We start from the raw sequence: 23063 nt of genomic DNA, 5'->3' as shown, positions 1-23063 counted from the left end.
CAGGCATTTTCAAATGTAGAAAATGGTGGATTGAACCTGGTTTTATAGCTAGCTAAACCTCTCACTTGTATGAAATAAATGAATCCTCAGTGAAAGACATTATCATTTTGTAAAGGAAGGACGAAATATACAAGAGGGACATTCAAACTTACAGATAAAAATAATAGACTGACACCGCTATGCTACACAAGAAAAACAAAAACAAAAACAATAATAAACTTTGAATTTTTCGAAAAACTAAGGATTTTCTTATCCCAGGCATAAATTACCTTAGCCGAAATTTGCATAACTTTTTGGAATTTTGAATCATCAATGCTCTTCAACTTTGTACTTGTTTGACTTTATAAATATTTTGATATGAGTGTAGCTGATGAGTCTTGTGTAGACGAAACGCGCGTCTGGTGTACTAAATTATAAATCTGGTACCTTTGATAACTATATACACAAGAGACAATATAAAAATATTAACACTAAACAACACCAAAACCACCCAAAACTGTAACAGATTACTATGCATTGACATTGACAAGGTGATGATAGGACAGTTACATTGGGAAATTTCATAAATTTATTATCAAACGTTATTATTTTTGGACTTGTTATCGACTTTTTTTTGTTTACATTGTTTAAATAGGGAAAAAGGACATTATATAATGATTTTCTGAAAACGTTCATTCTGTTTTCAGAAAGAAGGAAAAAACGTACAGTTTGAATTACAATTCGTATTAAACCATTATCTCTGAGCACTCATTTTAGTTATTTGAATGGTAGCAACAATTTCATGAGTACCGTTTATCTACTTAAAACGAAATTTATGATATAACTACTTCTTTTGTCCTTTCGATTCAATCAAAAGTATACTTGAAAAATAAATATATCGAATCCTTGAAAAAATGACAAACTAAAGTAAGGTAATTTCAATGCACAAAATCAATCCTGGAAATTTATATAATTCATATAACTATTCCGTTGTACATGCTTATTTATAATGAATTGCTAAATATATTCACATGTTATAAGTTGAATAAGTAGTAAATGTTGATAATAGGCCGGTAAGGAAGGAAATATAATATAACTCGTTTAATGCATGACGTACTGAAATCTGATTTTATCGTAAAAAGAATTTTAAAGATTCTATAATAAAATGTCCAATAAAGAGATAAAAACTATCAAGTAAAGAAAATGTAATGTCTTATGTTTTGTTAAAATGAGGACGTATACTTTATGTTGCAATATGAAGGGCGTTTCTCTGTTTAATACAATTATGTGAAAGATGACAGTGAAAGTACGAAAAGGTAAGTAGATATATATTTTTCTAGTTGCAAGCTAAATTGTAAATGCTTGTTCGTTAAGCAAATCATTGTTCTGAGGTAGAATTCGTTTGTTTCATTTAGAAAGGGGATTTCCTAGCCGCTGCTGATGCACTCTCAGAGAAAACATTCATCACCGTGGCCAGTGTTCCGGTACTCTAATAATATGACATTCAATGATATTATATTTGTAAATTTCACTTATATCAATTTTGAAATTGCACTGTATGAAAACAATGGAAAACAATACCGAACTCCTAATGAAATTCAAAACGGAAAGTACTTCATGAATTGACAATTTAAAAACTCGAACACATCAACCGAATGGAATAAAATTGTCATATTCTTGCCTACTGAAAGCATGTCCTCATGTAGAAAACGGTGGATCAAACCTGAAATTTGCACTGTAATATGGACTGCTATTCACTTGAGCAAAGGATACCTTTAAGAAATGTCTTTTGTTCTGCCTATTTTGATTTGGTGTCAATACTGTCGGGCATTTGTAATTGTGATGTCTTGAGCGAATTTAATGAAGTTGTTGTGAGATGGATACTAGTATATCAAAACATTATAAACATGTTTCGGAATCCAACATATGAATTTAATGAAAAACTGTAGAACCTCATTGATATAATTTTTCAAAAATGAATACTGGTTAAATCAAGATGTTATAGTGAAACGTGCAGTACGCACAGATTGCGATACACTTTTTACTAAAGTATACGTAACATTGAATTAATTTATACATGTTATATTTTACAGGCCAGTAGTCAGTAATTCATATAGGAGTTACTATCGTTTTGTCCAAATAAAATGCATATCTTTTATTGCATACCTTTATAGATATTACTTTTGTACATCGATGTTTATATATAGGTCATTGTATGGTGTGTTCGTCTGCCGGTCGGATCCTATTTAATTTACCTTTGTTTTATACTGTTTCCTATATCATTGATAAAATCGGTTAGCTTAAACAACATACATATATATTATTTTGAACAGGTTATTAAATCATCCATTTTTAATATAGGAAATGCCTATACCAAGTTAGGACTATGACAGGTTTTTTTTTCAATTCGTATGATGTGTTTGAGCTGTTTGATTTTCCTATTACGATAAGGGACTTTCTGTTTTGAATTCTTCTTGGAGTTTTTGTTATTTGAATTACTTTTGTGTATCAATGACTAACTTTTATGTCTTAATATATTTCATTATTATTGTGTACATTCTTAATACACGCAATGCAAGTACACATGTTATATACAACAGTATATCAGTGTGGATCATGATGAGCCTACCCACACCCGTTCACAGCAAATGAGCTTGTTTAAGTGTTTTGTGGGGTTCATATTGATCAGTCTTAAGTTTTCTATGTTATGTGTCTTGTACTGTTAGATGGGGAAATATGCGTAATTGATTCTCCATAGGCGGTAATGGTAACGTTTTCTTCTGTTGCTCAGCCCATATCATAAACTTGTATATGTATGATGGCTTGCTTCGAAGCTGAGACATTTTTACATATGTGGTTAAATTTTCGGGGTACGAAGTGTGATTCATTTTTCCGTAAATTAGCAAACCCCGAGTATCCTTTTGCGAAGCGGCTCCTCTTGGTAAAAAATCCCATTTTTAACACAATACGTTCTTTGAAAATTTAATACTTTGAACACATTTAATAGCTCCATAGTTTTTACACATTTATTCTGTGTTCCCCTACTTTCTAAATTAACACAAATGATTCAGCTCAGTCATTTGTTTATCATAGACATGTGTCAAATATCACTACACAGAGATTGTTTGTTTACACGTGACTTTTGAGTTCCTCATTTCAAGGCGCATTAGGGATATTGTCCCAGATGTCTTTTTTCCCATTATGTTTTCACTCTGTTTTCGACTTCTAAGTGTCTGTATTACTTTTGGTAGCTTTTCTCTCTTTTTTATAGTTGTTTTTGAAAATAAACTTATCCCTAATCAAAATGTTAACACAGCCATTAAGTGCATTTTTCATCATTGAACGAACATCAAATTGTTCAGTGACGAGACATGCAATCGACGTAGATAGAAATATCACCTGATCGTATTAATACTAGTATAAGTATAATGAATAAGCAGACTAAGACATCCGGAAGTTTTTCCTATTTCTGCAGTTAAAAAAAGATGATTTTACATTTTTTTGTTTTGTTATTATAAGTAACTTCAACTATTCAATAATTATATATTCTTTATCACTTGATTAATACATTGTACACTAATGGTCTAAATTTTGCTGCAGAGATTTATTGATATTTTATCTAAAAAATTTTACATCCCATGTTTTCATTGATCATTTGTTACTCTTTAAGACACTATGGATCAACTTCATGACCTCAAATTTAAGATTCAGTCTCACTGAAATAAAATATGTGAATTTGAGGTGTCAATAAAGTAATTATCGCTTTACCTATGTGAATTTGAAATCTTAACGAGTATACAAACTGACAAGCTTTAGCCAATGAAGTTTAGTTTTGTGTTGTCTGCTGTAGATATTTCCATTAGAAAAGAGTAAACAATGAGTGACCTTGAACCTAAAGAATATCTGCGGCTCTTCAAATGTTTACTTGATACAGCAGCAGGGATCGTGTGTGCATTCACCCATGACAAACTTCTATCAAGTTATGAGGGAAGTTTCCAAAAATATCTTGAAGACAAAAAACATTTCTTCTATCATCAATGGCAAGGAACACAATCTCCTTGTTGTGAGTGTTCATCTGATGGATGTACATTTCAAATGATTTGTGCGATGGAAAGTTGGATGTTCAAAATTTTGTTCATGGAGACCACCATGGGAAAGACGAGTCACATTTTAAAACATGGAGAAGGAAAACAGCAGAAATGTATTCAAAAATATGCAGCGTTAAACATTAAAATCGATAACTTAGATATATGTCCACTGAACTACATTTTACGAACTACATGCATTTTATCAACACAAGAACAGGCTGCCTTAAGATTGATCGAGGAAACAAGAAATACCTTATGCAATGCTTGGTCAGCCAGATGTTTGTCTACAGCTCAATTATCAAATATATGGAACGACCTGGAAAGAGCTGTTCTCTGTTTAACAAATCCATATCTAGTGAAAATTATCACAGACCAAATCACAGTCATCAAATCATGCGATATTACTATTGAAGAGATAACTGAGTTTACACAGAAGATGAGCAGAATGAATAAGGTATTTATAGATTCTACATTTACACTACAAAAAACCTATATAATAACATAAAATTGTTCATGGACACTTTAGTGGTAAAACATCAATAGTACAGCAAACCAAATAATAAAAATTCAGCCGGAGGTCAACTTGTGATCTTTTACTACATGAGTTTCTTGGTATATGATCACTGATCTGATAAATCTATGTTTTAGTTTATACCATTCCAAATGATTAAATTGACAAAATGACGCAAAACACCCATATCTCGTAGTATACAAATTGATATCAATAAACCAGCTTCATATTTGAAAGTCCAAAGCTAAGAATAGCGTCGTCAAAAAAAACGGACATAACTCATATGTTATTTTCGTACGTTCACAAATCGAATGCGGAATTTGTGAAATTCACTTTAACTAAATTAATAAAATGTTAGTGAGTTTATTGACTGCATTTTATCCAATTGAAATAAATGATAACGTAGTTAAGTCTGCGATATATCTTGACTTAGACTCTATAAATTGACAATGGGATCAACCCCTTTCTAAATGTGAACTTAGAAGCCATGATAAACAACTTATCATTAATATTTGCTAACGTAGTATATGACTTCTCGTTCATCTATGATGCATTTGAAAATCGCGTTTCCAAAAAACCATTGATGAAAATTAATCTAACTAAAACAAACCTTATGTAGAAAGCTGAAGACTGAGCAACACGAACCAACAAAAAAACCGGGTTTGAGCCCATGTCTTGTTGAAGTAGAAAAAACTTCATGTTGTTCATGCGGCATCCTTCGGGTAGAAAAGCAAGCATAAATCCGACAATATTTCGTGTACCGTAATTTCACAATTAAGAGTGATAGGACGAGATTGTGGGGACATATTTTCAAATACATCTTTGTTTGATCTTTTTCTTTCAGTTTAATTCTAAAACTTATAATGAGGTCTCATTTCGAGACGTTACTTTTATATTGACAGTTTTGCCAACATCACCTTAATGAATAACGTGACGTTTTGTTAAGTCTTGGAAAGTGAATGCAGTTGTGCTCGTATTGATTAAGATTCAAAGCAAAACATTTTTGTAAGGCACAGCTTCACATATTTCGATGAGATAAGTGACGAGATGTGGTATGATTTCCGATTAAATAACCAGATTTCAAAAGACAAAGAAACTATCAGCTGAATATTTCCGTATTTCTATAAGTATAAGATAGCAAATACAAACCATTCCAAAAAAATATGAATGAACAGAGATCGGGGATAAAAACGTATTGACGTCAAATATAGATACAGCAATCAAATTTAAACAATACATACGACTACTTAATGCATCTGACATTTTTCAACAACAAACATTTGTGAAGGTTTAATTTGTTCTGAATCTTCAAATCGGTAAATCACTTGAACAGAAACTATCCATGAATTACACATTACTTCAATAACCCACAATTTGGGATATACTTTTAACAATCTCAAACGAAGTCATTTTCTCATGAACGTCAATTAAAAACATGCAAAATACCTAGTTTTCATTTTGTTTAAAAATCAAAACAAATATTACGTGTTATCATATTGTTTCCTTGTTTTCAATTTACATGTAGGTGTTTAATTTCACTACAACATTCCAACAAAGAAACATATTTCATACCGTTTTGCAGATAGATCTTGTCAAGTATATCAAGGAAAAATAATTATCAAATTCGTAATTTTACTAGCCGATATTGTAGACCTTAAATATCAGATAGAAAATTGAAAAAAATATTTAGATGGGCACTAGCTGTCAAATCAATGTTACCAATATATCTAAAATTCTCAAATTTTATTTATAACAGACTCAAACGTATATTCAAACTACAATTAGTCTGATTTAAACAGTAAACACGGCAGGTACTCGATAAATTATTTCCGAGTTTTGTTTGAATTCTAGTCTAGACGCCATCTAATTTATTGTCGAGATGACCTCTTGACCTCTAAGACCGATTGTCATATAACCCGATATGGAAATAAACATGAATACTAATAAATAGCGACCTCGTGCAATTTGATTGTTCTGTGTATGTTTGAACTCATGTTGTAGGTTAAATAAAAAGTTAGTTATCAATCTTACCTTTTTGTGAATCAAGTCAGTCAACAGAAGGGTTCAACTTTCTCTAACATTCAATGTTTACAATCTTTTCCTTAAAATGGCTGACCACGATTTATACATGCGTAACCAAACTTTAGCTATTGGGTTCAACTGAGGGACACATGAATACGGATTCAATAAGGTCGAATTAATCACTTGCAAGTGAATAATTCATCTGTGATTTTCATTTGCTTATTTTGACAAAATTGAACCATATCTGTTGCTAAAAACGAATTATTAGTTCATAATTTCACTTATATAACTGATTGAATCAAGCAAAATAACTTTTTTTTCCATATCTCGAAGCTAGTGCCCTTTTAATGTGTATATAGGGAAGAATATTTCTAAAACATACAGAATCAAGAAGATAGTTTTTACTAATAAGTAAATAGTAAGTATACTACTAAAACGCGGATTTATCTGATCATTAAGACTTTGTAATAACCATAAATCCCGTTTCATGCCACCATTTTGTCGTGAGAAATCTTACGTAAGAAATCAGGCAGTTGTTTCCTTATGCATATTGGCGTTTGTTTTTGTTGTAGTTCAAAGTTTTTGTTGTTCCGTTGTCAAGTATCAGATATATGTTCAATTTTTTTATTGTAACGACAATTATTATTGATAAAAATTATTAATATTAGGTATTAGAATATAGGGAATCATCTTCCGGTAACGATTATGACAACGTTATGGTTATGGATCATACTATAGGGAAGATATCTGACCGGGATGATCATGCTGTAGAGGAAGTTGATAAGACTGTAAAGATAGAAACACTTGAGATACCTGCACCAGTTAAAGGAGATAAAAAGAAATGTGAAGGTGATATATCAAAATGAATGGTAAAATTAACCATAGTATTCTAAACATAGATTGTTTGAATTTAAAATTTCAAAAAGTACGCAAAACTGTTTACTTTTTGCAGATTGAGACTTGGATGCAGAGTTGTCTCATTGGCACTCATACCACATCTTCTTTTCTATCTGTAAAAAAATCCGATTTTTGGGTGATACTTTTCCGCAAGTTCTTAACTTTAAATACCGAACTCGAAGGAAAATTTCAAATTGGAAAGTCCCTTACCAAAGGAATAACAACTGCTCAAACGAATAAAAAACAACTATCATACTCTTCACTTTGTACGGGCATTTCCCTTTGAAGAAAATAATGAATTTATCTGGTTTTATAGCTAGCAAAACTGTTCACTTGTATGACAGTCGCATAAAGTTCCATTATTCCAAGGTTGTACCGAACATCTTGACTTAAATGAAATAATTTGGTCCGTTTAATTTTTATGACATTAGACAAAATATTTACACTGACCCTTTAACAAAAACGTATCAAATTGAAAAAACCTGGAACCACACACGCAATCGTAAAAACAATTCATTGTAGATATAGCAGGTTGACAAACACTTATTTTGATCATTGAGAAGCTTAATATTTCCTCAACAATAGAAAGTGAATGAAACGTTCAGCATAGTGACATCTCCCTGTAGTGATATTTAATGTGTTCGAACAAATGTGATAACAAATCGAAACACATGTCAGTTATCGTTAGTAATATTGAATGAATAATCTATCTTAAATCTATTTTTAATTCAGCATAGTTATCTTGGTACCTTCATACGTTTACTTTTGGCGTATCTAGGTACTTATACATTCCGCCGTTAGCTGTTTATTTTTGTATTTTTATCATTCAATGTTTGCTTATGTGATTTATATAAAAAAAGAAGATATGGTATGATTGCCAATGACACAACGTTACCTCTCCACAATAGACCAAATGACACCGAAATTAACAACTGTAGGTCACAGTACGGCCTTCAACAATGAGCAAAGCCAATACCACATATTCCTGACTGGATTGAGGCATTTTTTATGTAGAAAATGGTTGGTTAAACCTGGTTTTATAGCTAGCTAAAGCCCTCATTTGTATGACAGTCGTAAAAACAATGATAAATATCATTATATAGATACCACAAATTGTCTATTTGTCACTTTGTGTTTCAATATTTGTTTGTGTTTATAGTGATTAAAATTAAACGGCTATATAAAAAAGAAGATGTGGTATCATTGCCAATGAGACAACTATCCACAAAAGACCAAAATGACATAGACATTAAAAACTATAGGTCACCGTACGGCCTTCAACAATGAGCAAAGCCCATACCGCATAGTCAGCTATAAAAGGCCCAATAAGACAATGTAAAACAATTCAAACGAGAAAAATAACGGCCTTATTTATGTAGAAAAAAATGAACGAAAAATATGTTGACTGCTGTACCACTAATTTTGACATGTTCACCTATTATGTCTGTTTGTTGTGATATCAATATAAAGATATTTGAAACGACTGTCATACAAATTAGAAGTTTAGATAGCTATAAAACTAGGTTTAATCCACAATTTTCTACATAAGAAAATGCCTGCACCAAGTCAGGAATATGACTTGTTTTCCATTTGTTTGCAGTGTTTGGGTTTTAGATTTTGTCATTTGATAATGGATTTTCCAATTTAAAACATTTCATTGAATTTGGTTGGGTGTTTTTGTTGTTCACTTTAAACCTCATTTTTGTATAAATCCATGGATGATTATTTTTAGAAAATAGAGAATCATCTTCCTGTAATAAATATGACAACGTTACGGAATGGACCAAACATATAGGGGAAATAGCTGACCGTGATGACCCCGCTCTCAAGGAGGTAAATAAGCCAGTCAACAAAGCACCACGTGGGATACTCACAATAGTTAACAAAGATCAAAGTAAATGTGAAGGTGATTTGTTAAGGTTGATATATGATCAATATGAAAATGAATGTTAAAATCGGATTATCAGTATTATTCTAAACGTAGAGTGTTAAAAAAAGAGTGTTAAATGCAAACATGTTGCTGATAGTGAAACTAGTGCTATTTACAAATCGATCAAAAAATATTCCAACTTGCGTATGGTTTCCCGCAATTTTTTTATTAATTTATAGCAATAGTATGATCATCTAAATAGTCACCACGTCTGTACAAAGTCAGAAATATGAGTGTTGTTTTCCATTTGTTTGCAGTGTTTGAGTTTTAGATTTTGTCATTTGATGGTGGATTTTCTAATTTAAAAAATTTCATTGAATTTGGTGGATTTTTTTTTTCTTTTTTTTTTTTCTTGTTATTATACTTTTAACCTCATTTTTGTATAAATCCATGGATGATTATTTTTAGAAAACAGAGAATCATCTTCCTGTAATAAATATGACAACGTTACGGAATGGACCAAACATATAGGGGAAATAGCTGACCGTGATGACCCTGCTCTTAAGGAGGTAAATAAGCCAGTCAACAAAGCACCACGTGGGATACTCACAATAGTTAACAAAGATCAAAGTAAATGTGAAGGTGATTTGTTAAGGTTGATATATGATCACTATCAAAATGAATGTTAAAATCGCATTATCAGTATTATTCTAAACGTAGAGTGTTAAATGCAGACATGTTGCTAATAGTGAAGCTAGTGCTATTTACAAATCGATCAAAAAATATTCCAACTTGCGTATGGTTTCCCGCATTTTTTTTTTTTATTAATTTATATATATATAATTATAGCAATAGTATGATCAGCTAAATAGTCACCACGTCTGTACAAAGTCAGAAATATGAGTGTTGTTTTCAATTCGTTTGTAGTGTTTGAGTTTTAGATTTTGTCATTTGATGGTGGATTTTCCAATTTAAAGAATTTCATTGAATTTGGTGGATTTCTTTTTTTTTTTTTTTTTTTTATTATACTTTTAACCTCATTTCTGTATAAATCCATGAATGATTATTTTTAGAAAATAGAGAATCATCTTCCAGTAATAAATATGACAACGTTACGGAATGGACCAAACATATAGGGGAAATAGCTGACCGTGATGACCCCGCTCTCAAGGAGGTGAATAAGCCAGTCAACAAAGCACCACGTGGGATACTCACAATAGTTAACAAAGATCAAAGTAAATGTGAAGGTGATTTGTTAAGGTTGATATATGATCAATATGAAAATGAATGTTAAAATCGCATTATCAGTATTATTCTAAACGTAGAGTGTTAAAAAAAGAGTGTTAAATGCAAACATGTTGCTAATAATGAAGCTAGTGCTATTGTATCTCGATCAAAAAATATTCCAACATGCATATGGTTTCCCGCAATTTGTTTTATTAATTTATAGCATTAGTATCATCAGCTAAAAAGTCAGTACTTCTGTCAGGAATATAACATTCGTTTGAATTGTTCCAGCTATTGATTTTGCCATTTGAATACGCACTTTTTTTTAAATTTTCCTCGTAGTTGTGTTTTTTTGTTATTTTACCTTTTTCTGTATTGACATGATTTATAACACAATTATGTTAAATTATATGTTGATGGAATTAGAAACTTTTAAAAGGTTCTAACACCTCGGACAAAGTTTATCTGAGATTTGTTTTGGTTCAGGATGTTTACTTCTCTTTTACATAATTACAGCTTTTTGGAAAGACTGTTACAAATGGATAGTACTAAAATAATGAAACTTAAAATCACAGATAAAAAAATCAAGGAGCCGTGACTTTTTTTTCCAGCTATAAACCAATGAAATTGGCGGAAAATGATTCCCGTTTTTTTCTTTAAAAACTTGGAAAAAGATGTCAATGTTAAATGCAAGAAAAATTTCCTTCAAACTTTCTATTGACTATATCTAAAAGATAAGAACTATCTATTTTTTTATTTTTATTTTGAAGTTCACCTTTTCATATGCTATCAATCTATGAGAGTCTTTTATGGACTTTTCATTTTGAATTTTCTTCAGATTTCGTTTTTTAGTGAATTGTCGTTTGAAACAGAGACGCATATCCATTAACATTTTGTGTCCATTTGTATCTTGCAGAAAATATGGAATTATCACCAGGTCACAAATATGATAACGTTACGGATTGGACCAAACATATAGGGGGAATATCTGACCGTGATAATACAGCTCTCAGAGAAGTAGATAAGACAGGCAACATAGGAGCACATGGGAAACGAGTAACAGTAAGCGAAGAGCAAAGGAAATTTGATGGTATTTTTTTTAAGATTAAGATATCGATATCAAAACTAAGTTTACCTTCCATAATATACATGTAGCAAGATTAATCATTTTTAAGAAGACCAACAAATGAATATTTATTTCAGTATTAGAAACAAACTTCACAAGAACAAAGTTTGAAAAGATTTCTTTAAGCTTTAAATTTTCAAAACCGTGCACGTCCTTGTGATAACTTGTGTGAGAATAAAAAAAAAGTTTATTTACACCTGATGAATTTCTTTGAAAATTATTTACATTACAAGTATTTACATTACAAATTACAGTGGTCATCAAATAACGTCACTACTAAAGAAACTAATAGCAGAACCTGATTTCAATTATCACATTAATGAGAATGCTATAATTTTACTATAACACCTTAAAGGGTTTCACACCCTTAAAAATAAACAAGATATATAATTACAAATATCATAAGACTCATCAGTGACGCTAATATCAAAATACTTATAAAGCCAAACAATACAAAGTTGAAGAGCATAGAGGATCCAAAATTCCAAAAAGTTGTGCAAAATACGGCTAAGGTAATCTATTCCTGGGACAAGAAAATTCTTAGTTTTTCGAACAGTTCAAAGTTTAGTATCAGGAAATTTATAAAAATGATCACATAATTCATATTCATGTCAACACCGAAGTGCTGACTACTGGGCTGGTGATACCCTCGGGGACGAAACGTCCACCAGCAGTGGCATCGACCCAGTGGTGTAAATAGTTATCAAAAGTACCAGGGTACTGTGAAACACATTCATTGATTCAAATTTAGTTGTAGTTTTCAAACTTTCACGTATTTTAGAAAGAGAAATTCATGCGTTCTAAATGCTGCTTTGTGATTTTAAATGAATATATCTGACCATTTTCAACATTTAACATAAAGATTTTCTTTTGCAGAAGTAAGACATCTGATTGAAGGTAAATGATCTTCATTTTATTTGTAACAAACGAAAACATGTGTCAGTAATTATTGGTTACTTTAAGGATGTACTTAGTTGAGGTTAGGTGATAATTAATAAATCAAGAATTTAGAATTGATACTATAAACTGGTAGAGCATCAATTAAGGATAAAGATAAGCTAAAAATATTGATAGGACATGGACCTTCTTTTCGAGATATTTTGAATTTAAAATATGGCGGGAAAAGGCTGACTCGGACTTTTACCTTATATTTGCATTGGTATTATTTTGGGTCTCAAAACAAAAGAAAGAAAATCAAGAATCTACTAAAATTTTCATCTCATCATAGATACCAGGTTTGAAATGTAAGAGTCAATATGTGGCGCATGATATTCCCATCAAAAGTAGATTTATTAAAACCTTACCATACCGTCTCCAACAAATTATAGATGAAGATTTTATTTCTCACACTGCGGCTGGTCTTCAGATGAGTTGACTGATATATCCTATATTTAGGGTAATTGTAATTTTAGAGAAAATTTCTAATTAAAATAATTATTGCATTTTTGCAATGGATACGGAAATGTTGATTTGAAGTAAATAACCGATAAAAACATTATTTTGATTTAATGTGTTTTTCATTCCAGGTCAAATGAGATCACCCCCTTTTAAACTTTTAATTTTTCTAAATACTAAGGATTTTCTTATCCCAGGCATAGATTACCTTAGACGTATTTGGCACAAATTTTTGGAATTTCGGATCCTAAAGTCTCTTCAACTTTGTACATGTACTTCTTTGGATTTATAAATATTTTGATATGAGCGTCACTGATGAGTCTTATGTAGACGAAACGCGCGTCTGGCGTACTAAATTATAATCCTGATAATTTTGATAACTATTTACACCACTGGGTCGATGCCACTGCTGGTGGACGTTTCGTCCCCGAGGGTATCACCAGCCCAGTAGTCAATACTTCGGTGTTGAAATGAATATCAATAATGTGGTCATTTTTATAAATTTTCTGTTTACAAAACTTTGAATTTTTCTAAATACTAAGGATTTTCTTATCCCAGGCATATATTACCTGAGAAGTATTCGGCACAACTTTTTTGGAATTTAAAATGCTCACAACTTTATACTTGTTTGGAGTTATAAATATTTTGATATGAGCGTCACTGTTGAGTCTTATGTAGACGAAACGTCTGGCGTACTAAATTATAATCCTGGTACCTTTGTTAACTATTAAGTGAAATTCGTGTTGCTCTTTAGTTTTCTAAGATGTAGTTTCTCGGGTTTTGTTTTACCAATGTCCCTTTGGTATCGTTTTCATTTCATATATTAATGTATGTACTATTTGTATAAAATGTACAGATTCGGGTTAAGCAGAACATACCGATTAATAGGACTGTAAATTCCTTATATAATTAGACAAATTGTATCTACGTTTGCTTAACTTGCTTAGACGATCCATATTTATTGATGAAAACTAGATAGGAATTTTGAATGGTTTATGGTGACTATACCGATTTGATTGTTGACATTCATTACACTGATACAAGTTAACGGTTCGATATTGTGTCACAAAACTTCCTCCATGTTTTTTTCTGATTTAGATTCGATAGCAGAACTTTTTGAAAGCTCAGTGCCAAGAAAAGATGTTGGTATGTCAGTAATTTTATATACATCGACGCGGAGGAAACATCTACTTAATGTTGTTTATATCAAATAGATCTTTCAAATACATCTCGATAAATATATCAAATATTTGGGTCTGTATCAATGATGTACAGAAATCTTCTTATTGTTTAAAGATGGGGATGGGCATCATTAAAATATCAAAGGATAAATATAAAACAAAACTCCCAGGTATATTTAAAGTGGACGTTCTAAACCTGACAAAACTAAACGCTAAACAACAGCAATCAACGGAGCGACAGGAAAAAAAATGTCGAATGTGTGACTTAGTACAGGAATATCTCAGCAAAAATGATGGTTTAAACCTAATTTGATAGATGTGTTTATGTGTTTGATGAGCGACGAACGACAACGGACAGTAGACAACGGATGCAAAATAACGAGATACCTCACAAGGCATTTGGGTATATGTAAGCTTAAAACAGAAACTCAGTCATGAATATTCTTGAAATAACATGAAATCAGACATCAGTTGATTTATTACGAGGGATACGTTTGAGTATCTTCCACAACGTTTCCATGTATTACTGAGACATGTGTATGCCCATTTATGGGCATTATGTTTTCTGATCTGTGCGTCCGTTCGTCCGTTCGTCCCACTTCAGGTTAAAGTTTTTGGTCAAGGAAGTTTTCGGTGAAATTGAAGTCAAATCAACTGGAAACTTAGTAAACAAGTTCCCTGTGATATAATCTTTCTAATATTATTGCTAAATTAGAAATGTTATCCTATTTTCACTGTCCACTGAACATGGAAAATGATAGTGCGGATGGGGCATCCGTTTTCTTTGTACACATTCTTGGTTTTTTTTTATCACAATGCATTACGTGTATTTTAGGTTTACATCCAGAAAGAGTCTTCAATAGGGAATATTTTTCTAGAAAGACAATGACGATGAGGAATAAACGATTGGTTATTATGAAACCGGTAATCAGTTTCGACATTTGACAAAGAAATAACACGACGGCTGCCGTATACGGTGCAGAAAATGCTTTCCATTGCGGAGCACCTGATTTCACTACCGGATTTTAGTGGAGTTCGTGTTGTTTCTTATTTCTTATTTATTACTGTTGATGTAAATGTCTTTTGGTTTTGTGAGTCTTTGGTTACTCCTTCGTTTTTGATTGTTATTGTCTTTGAATCACACTGCTTTTAATGTACATATATTGTTTAAGATATGCAATGATCTGTATAGCTATCAAAGAAAAATAACCTTCTTACTTCTGAATTCGTCAAATGGACCAAATTCGAAGCATAACTTATGTCTAACAGTTTTCGAGTTGGCATCATTATATTCTGTTTAACATTAAAACCAAAAACGTTTATATACATTGTATTGATCATGTTGATAGATGATGCGAAATATGTTTATCTGATTCTAATACCGTTGGTTTTAACGAAGACGAATTAGGCCTATAGCTTTTCACATTGAGAAATATTTAATTTTGGATGTAACGCGTCTTCTGATTGGCTGACGTCGTTTTGTTATCAGCCCATAGATATAATTAAGTCGTGTGACCGTGACGTCATCAACGGTTTTAAATTAAAAGAAATAACTGTAATATTTTTCTGTCTATTCGAAATAACATTAAAAAAATGTGGTACACACTGTTAAATAACCCTCTATGCGGGTTATTCAGTGTGCACCACATTTTTAAAGTTATTTCTTCAAAGACAGAAAAAATATTACGGTCATTCATTAAATAAAAATTATGATGATATTTGCATGAGCCTCAAAACGTATGTCTATATTTTACAACCGGCCGTTAATTTGGCTCAGTTAATCAATCTGAATACAAATTCTTGACATTAAATTAGTCTGCAAAAATGCATGTAAACGTTTATTTAGTTTTGAATGATGAATATGAATAAAATAACTTTAATTTTTGTTTTTGGTGTTTTTAAACGGAACTTTTTCCTCCGTGGTCAACAGCAGAATAAAGATTAAAAGGCAGCGTTAAACTTAACATCGCCAACAAAGGTATTATCCATGTAGCTGATAATCAATACATTTTGTTCAGCAATTTTGAATTTCGTCGTGACGTCTTTGATTCCAAGACTTGAAAATAGAAGTAGGCCATATGGTTATATATAGCCGCTAGCAGTACACGTCATTTGTCTCTGGTGGTGAGTTGACGCTTTTACGACCATACCACATCTTCTTCTTTTCCTTTATTTTTGTGTTACTTTGCAAACTACAAAATATTATCAACCCGATTACAGACATTTGAACAATGACACTTGTTCGGCAAGGCTATTCGATCCTTTCTACATCATTCGAACACAATTGTACCTAAATTTTGTAATGAATACAAAATGTTAGTACTACTATTTCAAAAGTAACATTTACAGAGACGTACCGGTCAGAACATATTTTCGAATGTTAACAATGTGTACCACTGCACTTTATTGCTCATGAGGTTGAAATGTTAAGTCATTATCTCGAAAGCTAAAGTTATAATCAATTTGCAATGCATAGGTCATATCACATTAAATGTTTCATTGTTAACAACATTCCGAATCTTATCAATCAAATCAAGTTTTTCAGTTATTTCCAAATAGCGTATCTTGAGAGATAATTGTTTTCAATTTGCAATGTATAGCTAATGCTTTGTTATACTTTAAATGACATATTACGAAACTCTTCAATCAAGTAAAAAAATATCATTTTGTTGTAAAGTCTTTTAATAGTTAATCATGAGAGCCTATATTTTTTTAATTTAAAATGGATATGTCTTGTTTATTATGATATTAAGTGATACATCATATGAAAACTTTTTATCTTTTCAAGGCATACGTCAATATATATTATTATTAATCTTAGCGTAGTGTATGATATACCATGACGGTCTGTGTTCAGTTTTGTGACATTTGAAAAGTTCAGAAGATTTACATATACAATATATAGACCATTTGTTTTTTACTTCACTTTTAACGTAGAAGTTGGTACGATATTTCATTGCTTGCAATTTCTACCACGATTTAGTGGATGAATGACTGCTGCCTACAGGGACGCAATCCCATCAAGAGTTGAAAGTGTTGAATTATCGCTTTCAAAAAAATATAATGAACTTTTTAACGAAACACGAGTTGGTTCGACGTTTTGATATATATAATTCACAGAGAATGACGGATATTATCCAGTTTTTGTAACCACTATAAGCAATTTTTTCCCTATTGAACTTAAGATTTCCCCAGTTTTTGTGGGTTCGTGTTACCTACTCTCTGGTTTCGAGGCTGTATTGGCATACAACTGTTTGTCTTTTGGTAGATTTTTTTATCATGACATTGTTAGTATAGTATTTTTCTGACTACTAAGATTTACAAATATAAAAGAGAATGAACAAGGGGAATGCGTAAATAGTTATCAAAGGTACCAGGATTATAATTTAGTACGCCAGACGCGCGTTTCGTCTACATAAGAATCATCAGTGACGCTCATATCAAAATATTTATAAAGCCAAATAAGTACAAAGTTGAAGAGCATAACAAGAGACAAAAGATAACAACCTTACTAAATAGTAAAAACACAGCCGAAGCTCACTAATGAATCATCAACACTGCGCCAAATTCTGCAGCCGGAGGCAGACTTCAGGTGGCACCCTTGATAAAAAAAAGAGTATTAATTCCGTAAAAAATAGACGACACGTTAAACTACTAAACATATCTTTATATTTTTCGCCTTTCTATTAATTTTCTATTTTTCTAACTTTAAATGATTAATTAATGCCCATCATTTATGGCTTTTTCTTCTTAGTTGTCTTATAAATATTTAAACAAATTAAAGCTCTATTAAAAAAGCATTAATTTTGCGGAGAGCGCATCTGGTGCAGTATCATAGATACTGTTTAAAATGGTCTGACCAAACCGTTGTTTGGTAGAATTTTGATAATTTGTTTGATTCTACTTTTCTTGTGTATGCATCAATTGTTTTATTAAAGGTTTTTACGAGACTTTTCAAATAAGGCAGATTTTGTCTCTTTTTTTTTATAAATGGCATATGTGAATATCGATCGTGATAACTTTATTTCTAAATAAACTATTGCTAAATAAAGGATAACAATTTCTTGTGGTTAATAATTTATGTCGCTCAACATTTTAAATGAAATAAATTCAACATACCTGGTTAGGAATTGTGTATGTCAAATATGCGTGTCGTCTTCAAAATACGCTCGAATAAGAATAAAAGTAAAAGGTCTAAATATAATAAGAATTTGAAGAGCATTGAGCATGTTGAGGACCAATAATTTTTAAGGATTTTTCACAAAAGTGAAGTATTTCATATTGATAGAACGCAATGTTAAACATCTGTAAACCCGTATGGCTTTTTCATTATATGTCTAAAAATATCGTCTGCCTCTTTTTAGGAACAATATCATAGATAAAAGCTTTGCATCATTGTTATCTTTCTTGGCGTCTTTGCACTTTTTTTTGGTATATGTCGTTTTAGACATGTTAAAACGCATCCCGTGAAACATATTGTCATATTCTTGTTCACTATCAGTTTTTATAAAATTTCATATATCTAGATGTTAGTTACGATATGAAACAAACTTTACTATAGAAATGGTAGTATTTATTCGTGTTACATTTGAAAGTTAGAATAAACATAGTAACAACGCCTTCCGTTTTTCAACTACAAAGAACATCATATATAAAGTAGCATCTAGAATTGAGGGCCTATTATACTAAAATGTAGTTTTGTTTTGACATTCTGATCAGTCGTGTGCATCACACTAGTGGAGAACACAGTTTCAAAGTAAATACTAGTAGTAAAATTGTTGATTTCTATTATCTTTGATACTCACGTATACAAACAATACGAATGTATACATTATATTACCTTTTCACGAATCTGACATACCAAATTAGACTTATTACTGAGTTTGTACTAACATGATGAACCCGACGGGTGCCACATGCGGAGCAAGATTAGCTTACCCTTCTGGAGCACCTGAGATCACCCCTAGTTTTGTGGGGTTTGTGTTGCTTAGTCGTCTTTATTTTTGTATGATTTGTTTTGTGTACAATTGTTTGTCTTTTTTTTTGCCATGACTTTTTCAGTTTCTTTTCGATTGGTGAGTTTGAAATCCCTCTGGTATCTTTCGCCCCTCTTATAGAGTGTTAAATTCACTAAAGGAACATATATCATAAAATACCGCCAAATAAGGGAGAGGTTTAAGCATAAAAATTTACTTTTGGTGAAAAGAGTCGATGTGTTGCAAGGGTTGCAATGGTTGGAAGATAAAGTTTTCAATAATTAACTTTTATTAAGATGACTGACAACTAAGGATAAAAACTAAAAGGGTTCGTAAACAAAGCTATTTTGACTGCTAAGAAATGTCGCCAGTTTTGATGGTTGCAAAGATAAGGCTTCTTTTGTACTTAAATGAATGAAAAATGAAAGTGTCTCAATTATAAAGGTAAACAAGTTATAAATATAATTGAATATATAGGTTTACATTGAATTTAACGGGATATGTTTTTTTTATTGAATTTACCCCTATATATAGAGGTCGACATGTGGTGTTCATCAAGATATGTTATAGGACATGCATTAAGATTTGATAATACGATTGCGGTAAGGGATAATGTCCTCAATAATATGATTAACACAAATGATGCATTGGGGTTAAGACCTACCTTTCCAAATAATCGAATGCTATTTTTATTTAGAGCGACACCTTTTTAAGTTGTTAATACCTCTTCTGTCCTTGTAATTCTCTTTAATTGCAGATTTTATAACATTGTTTCATGATTTAATGTCATACAGCTATGTTGATTATTGTTGGTCGAATAGATCTTTTAGGGTCAAATTCAATATAATAATTCCATAGACAAAGAAGTATAACTATATGGCATTAGCCCCACATTGTAAGCATGGCAAGATGGTTTCTAATGAAATACAAATTTAGAAGAAAAAAAATATGCCAATGTAAACAAAATAGAAAATATGTAAAATAATATTTATAAGACTGCCAAACTATTGAGGTAAATTGTTAACGGCTTGCAATATATTGTTGAATAAAAAAAAACACAAAAATGATTTAACAGGCCCCTCATGGGGGGGGGGGGGTCCTAGTAATCACATAATCACCATTTTTTTGCCAATATAATCACATAATCATTAAATATTTGCTTATCTTTAGTAATCAAATAATCATAAACTAAAAATACAGTCCTAGGTAATCAAATAATCATGAAATATTTGGCTTAATAATCAAATAATCATTAAAAAAAACGGTCAAGTAATCACATAATCAAAAACCCCATGAGGGCCCTCATTTAAACAGAATATGTCAGGTGAAAGATACCTAAGGGATACTCAAACTCTTAAGTCGAAATAAACTGACAATGTAATGGTTAAAAAAGTAAACGACAAACGACAGTATACATAAAACAACATAGAAAACTCAAGACTAAGCAACACGAACCCCACCATAAACTGGGACTGATCTCAGGTGTTTATTGAGACCAAACAGATCCTGCTTCAAATGTGGCACCCGCCGTGTTACTAATGTACATACTTACTCGCTGATAAATTATTTAGGGCGGTCACATTTGGGGATGGAGAATTGGGATAGGGGGATTGCTGTTTCGAAAATTGGAACTTTTCCGACATTCCGGTGAGTGGTATGCATCACACTTATGAGGACCAAAGTAGGTGGAAAAGTTTATTTCTATTATATTTGATAAAGACATCTACAAACAAAACGAACACAAACTGTATGTATAGAAGGATCGACATACGGGTTTCTTCAAGATATCAGAGAGTGCATACATGTCATTTTTCTAAGAAGATTGCGGTAAAGGATAGTGTATGGCAAGCCGTTCTCGTCAAAACTATGTGTAAACCCTTTTTTCGAAAAATACACACTGAGATTTAAAGACCTAAAATAACACACTGATAAATTGTAATTCCACACTGAGATTTAAAAAACACACACACACACACACACTGAGAATTCAAAATTACACACTGAGATTTTAAAAAGACACACTGAGATGAAATAAATTGAAAAACACACACTGAGAATTGTTAATTACACACTGAGATTTCAAAAATACACACTGAGATTAATATGCAAATTACTGATGAATAATTAAACAGATTAATATCTTGATCTTAAGAACTCTTGTCATTATAATGAAATGCGATTCCTTTAACCAACATTCATGATTCGTAATAAATTTCAAGACTTAACATCGCTCATATTCATAAGTTTGTTGCCTATAATTCAGATCATTACTACCAGTGTATCGGGATTTTTTTTTTAACTTAAAACCGTTTAAGCATGGGTCCCTTTTCAAAAGTCTTCCAACTGTTACCCTTCCGCAAGGTAATCTTTTATATTTTTGTTACGTTTATAAGACACTTGAGTAAAAATTTCAATGCATTCTTTGTTTTTTTCAGATTGTTCCAATGTTTTCTCATAATTTTAATAAAGTTTTTCACCATTTGGTTATATTTTGTAATAAGAATAAGTGGGTATTTTTCTTATTCTTGTATTTCTAAACTTTTTTTATAAATAATTTGGAACCAAATCGAAGGACTAACGAGTTCTGTCCCTTAGTTGTGTTAAGCTTGTAATAGATTTGGATTAAGTATGCTAATTAGGTATGTGCGCATGAAATGTGCGCACAAGTCTCAGTGTGTAATTTTAAATTCTCAGTGTGTAATTTCAAATTCTCAGTGTGTGTTTTCAGTTTATTTATTCTAAGTGTGTCTTTCTGAAATCTCAGTGTGTAATTTTCAATTCTCAGTGTGTGTTTTTCTTTTTTGTATTCTCAGTGCGTCTTTTTGAAATCTCAGTGTGTAATTTTTAATTCTCAGTGTGTAATTTTTAATTCTCAGTGTGTGTTTTGAAGTTTTTAAATCTCAGTGTGCTTTGTTGTAATTCTCAGTGTGTAATTTTTCGAAAAATGGTTTAAACATAGTTTTGACGAGAACGGCTTGTCATAATAGTGTCCTCAATATTATAATATTACACACATGGGGCATTGGGCTTAAAACCTACTTTTCCAAACAATCAAATGCTATTTTTATTTTCAAGTGACAACTTTTATCAATTGTTAATATCTCATCTGTCATCGTATTCATTTTTTATTGGGCATTTTATAGCATGGTATCATGATTTGATGTCATTCATCTATGCTAATAAGTGTTGGTCGTATATATTTTCTAGGTCATGTTCAATTAAATAATTCCATAACTTAGAATAACTATAGAAGCATTTCAATATAATAAGCATTGCAAGAAGGTTTTTAATGATATGCAACGTTAATAAAGAAAAATATTTCAATGTAAAAAAAGATATATAAAATAGTTTTACACAGTTGATACCTTGTTTTATTTTAACAAATAGGCACTTTCACACTTTCTTTTTTAATCAAGAAAATAAAAAAGATCCTACGTAAAAGGAAATAATAATTACTTACATAAACATGATAAATTCTATTGATATGAAGTAATTAGTTATCAAAGGTACCGAGATTATAATTTAGTACGCCAGACGCGCGTTTCGTCTACATAAGACTCATCAGTGACGCTCGTATCAAAATATTTATAAAGCCAAACAAGTGAGAAGTTGAAGAGCATTGAGTATCCAAAATTCCAAACAGTTGTGCCAAATACGGCTAAGGCAATCTATTCCTGGGATAAGAAAATCCTTAGTTTTTTGAAAATTCAAAGTTTTATATTCAGGTAATTTATAAAAATGACCACATAATTGATATTCATGTCAACACCGAAGTGCTGACTACTGGGCTG

General features: G+C 31.4%; 1 protein-coding gene across 3 annotated transcripts; it reads left to right on the top strand.

Moving 5' to 3' along the window:
• Positions 1-1147: 1147 nt before the first annotated feature.
• On the top strand, positions 1148-16775 carry LOC139498043 (uncharacterized). Of its 3 annotated transcripts, none has more exons than XM_071286348.1 (10): positions 1148-1295; positions 3830-4521; positions 7269-7449; positions 9230-9403; positions 9836-10009; positions 10441-10602; positions 11511-11684; positions 12597-12617; positions 14214-14261; positions 15132-16775. In XM_071286348.1, exons 2-10 carry the CDS (start codon positions 3856-3858, stop codon positions 15239-15241), a joined length of 1710 nt encoding a protein of 569 aa, XP_071142449.1. In that variant the 5' UTR covers positions 1148-1295; positions 3830-3855; the 3' UTR covers positions 15242-16775. The 3 variants fall into 3 exon arrangements, with proteins under 3 accessions (XP_071142449.1, XP_071142448.1, XP_071142450.1); XM_071286347.1 differs by having other exon boundaries at positions 10441-10614; positions 15132-16772; XM_071286349.1 differs by lacking the exon at positions 12597-12617 and having other exon boundaries at positions 10441-10614; positions 15132-16773.
• Positions 16776-23063: the final 6288 nt, after the last annotated feature.

Source organism: Mytilus edulis, chromosome 12 (assembly GCF_963676685.1).
Source record: "Mytilus edulis chromosome 12, xbMytEdul2.2, whole genome shotgun sequence".
NCBI classification, from domain to species: domain Eukaryota; kingdom Metazoa; phylum Mollusca; class Bivalvia; order Mytilida; family Mytilidae; genus Mytilus; species Mytilus edulis.
This window is presented reverse-complemented; position numbering and strand designations above follow the sequence as displayed.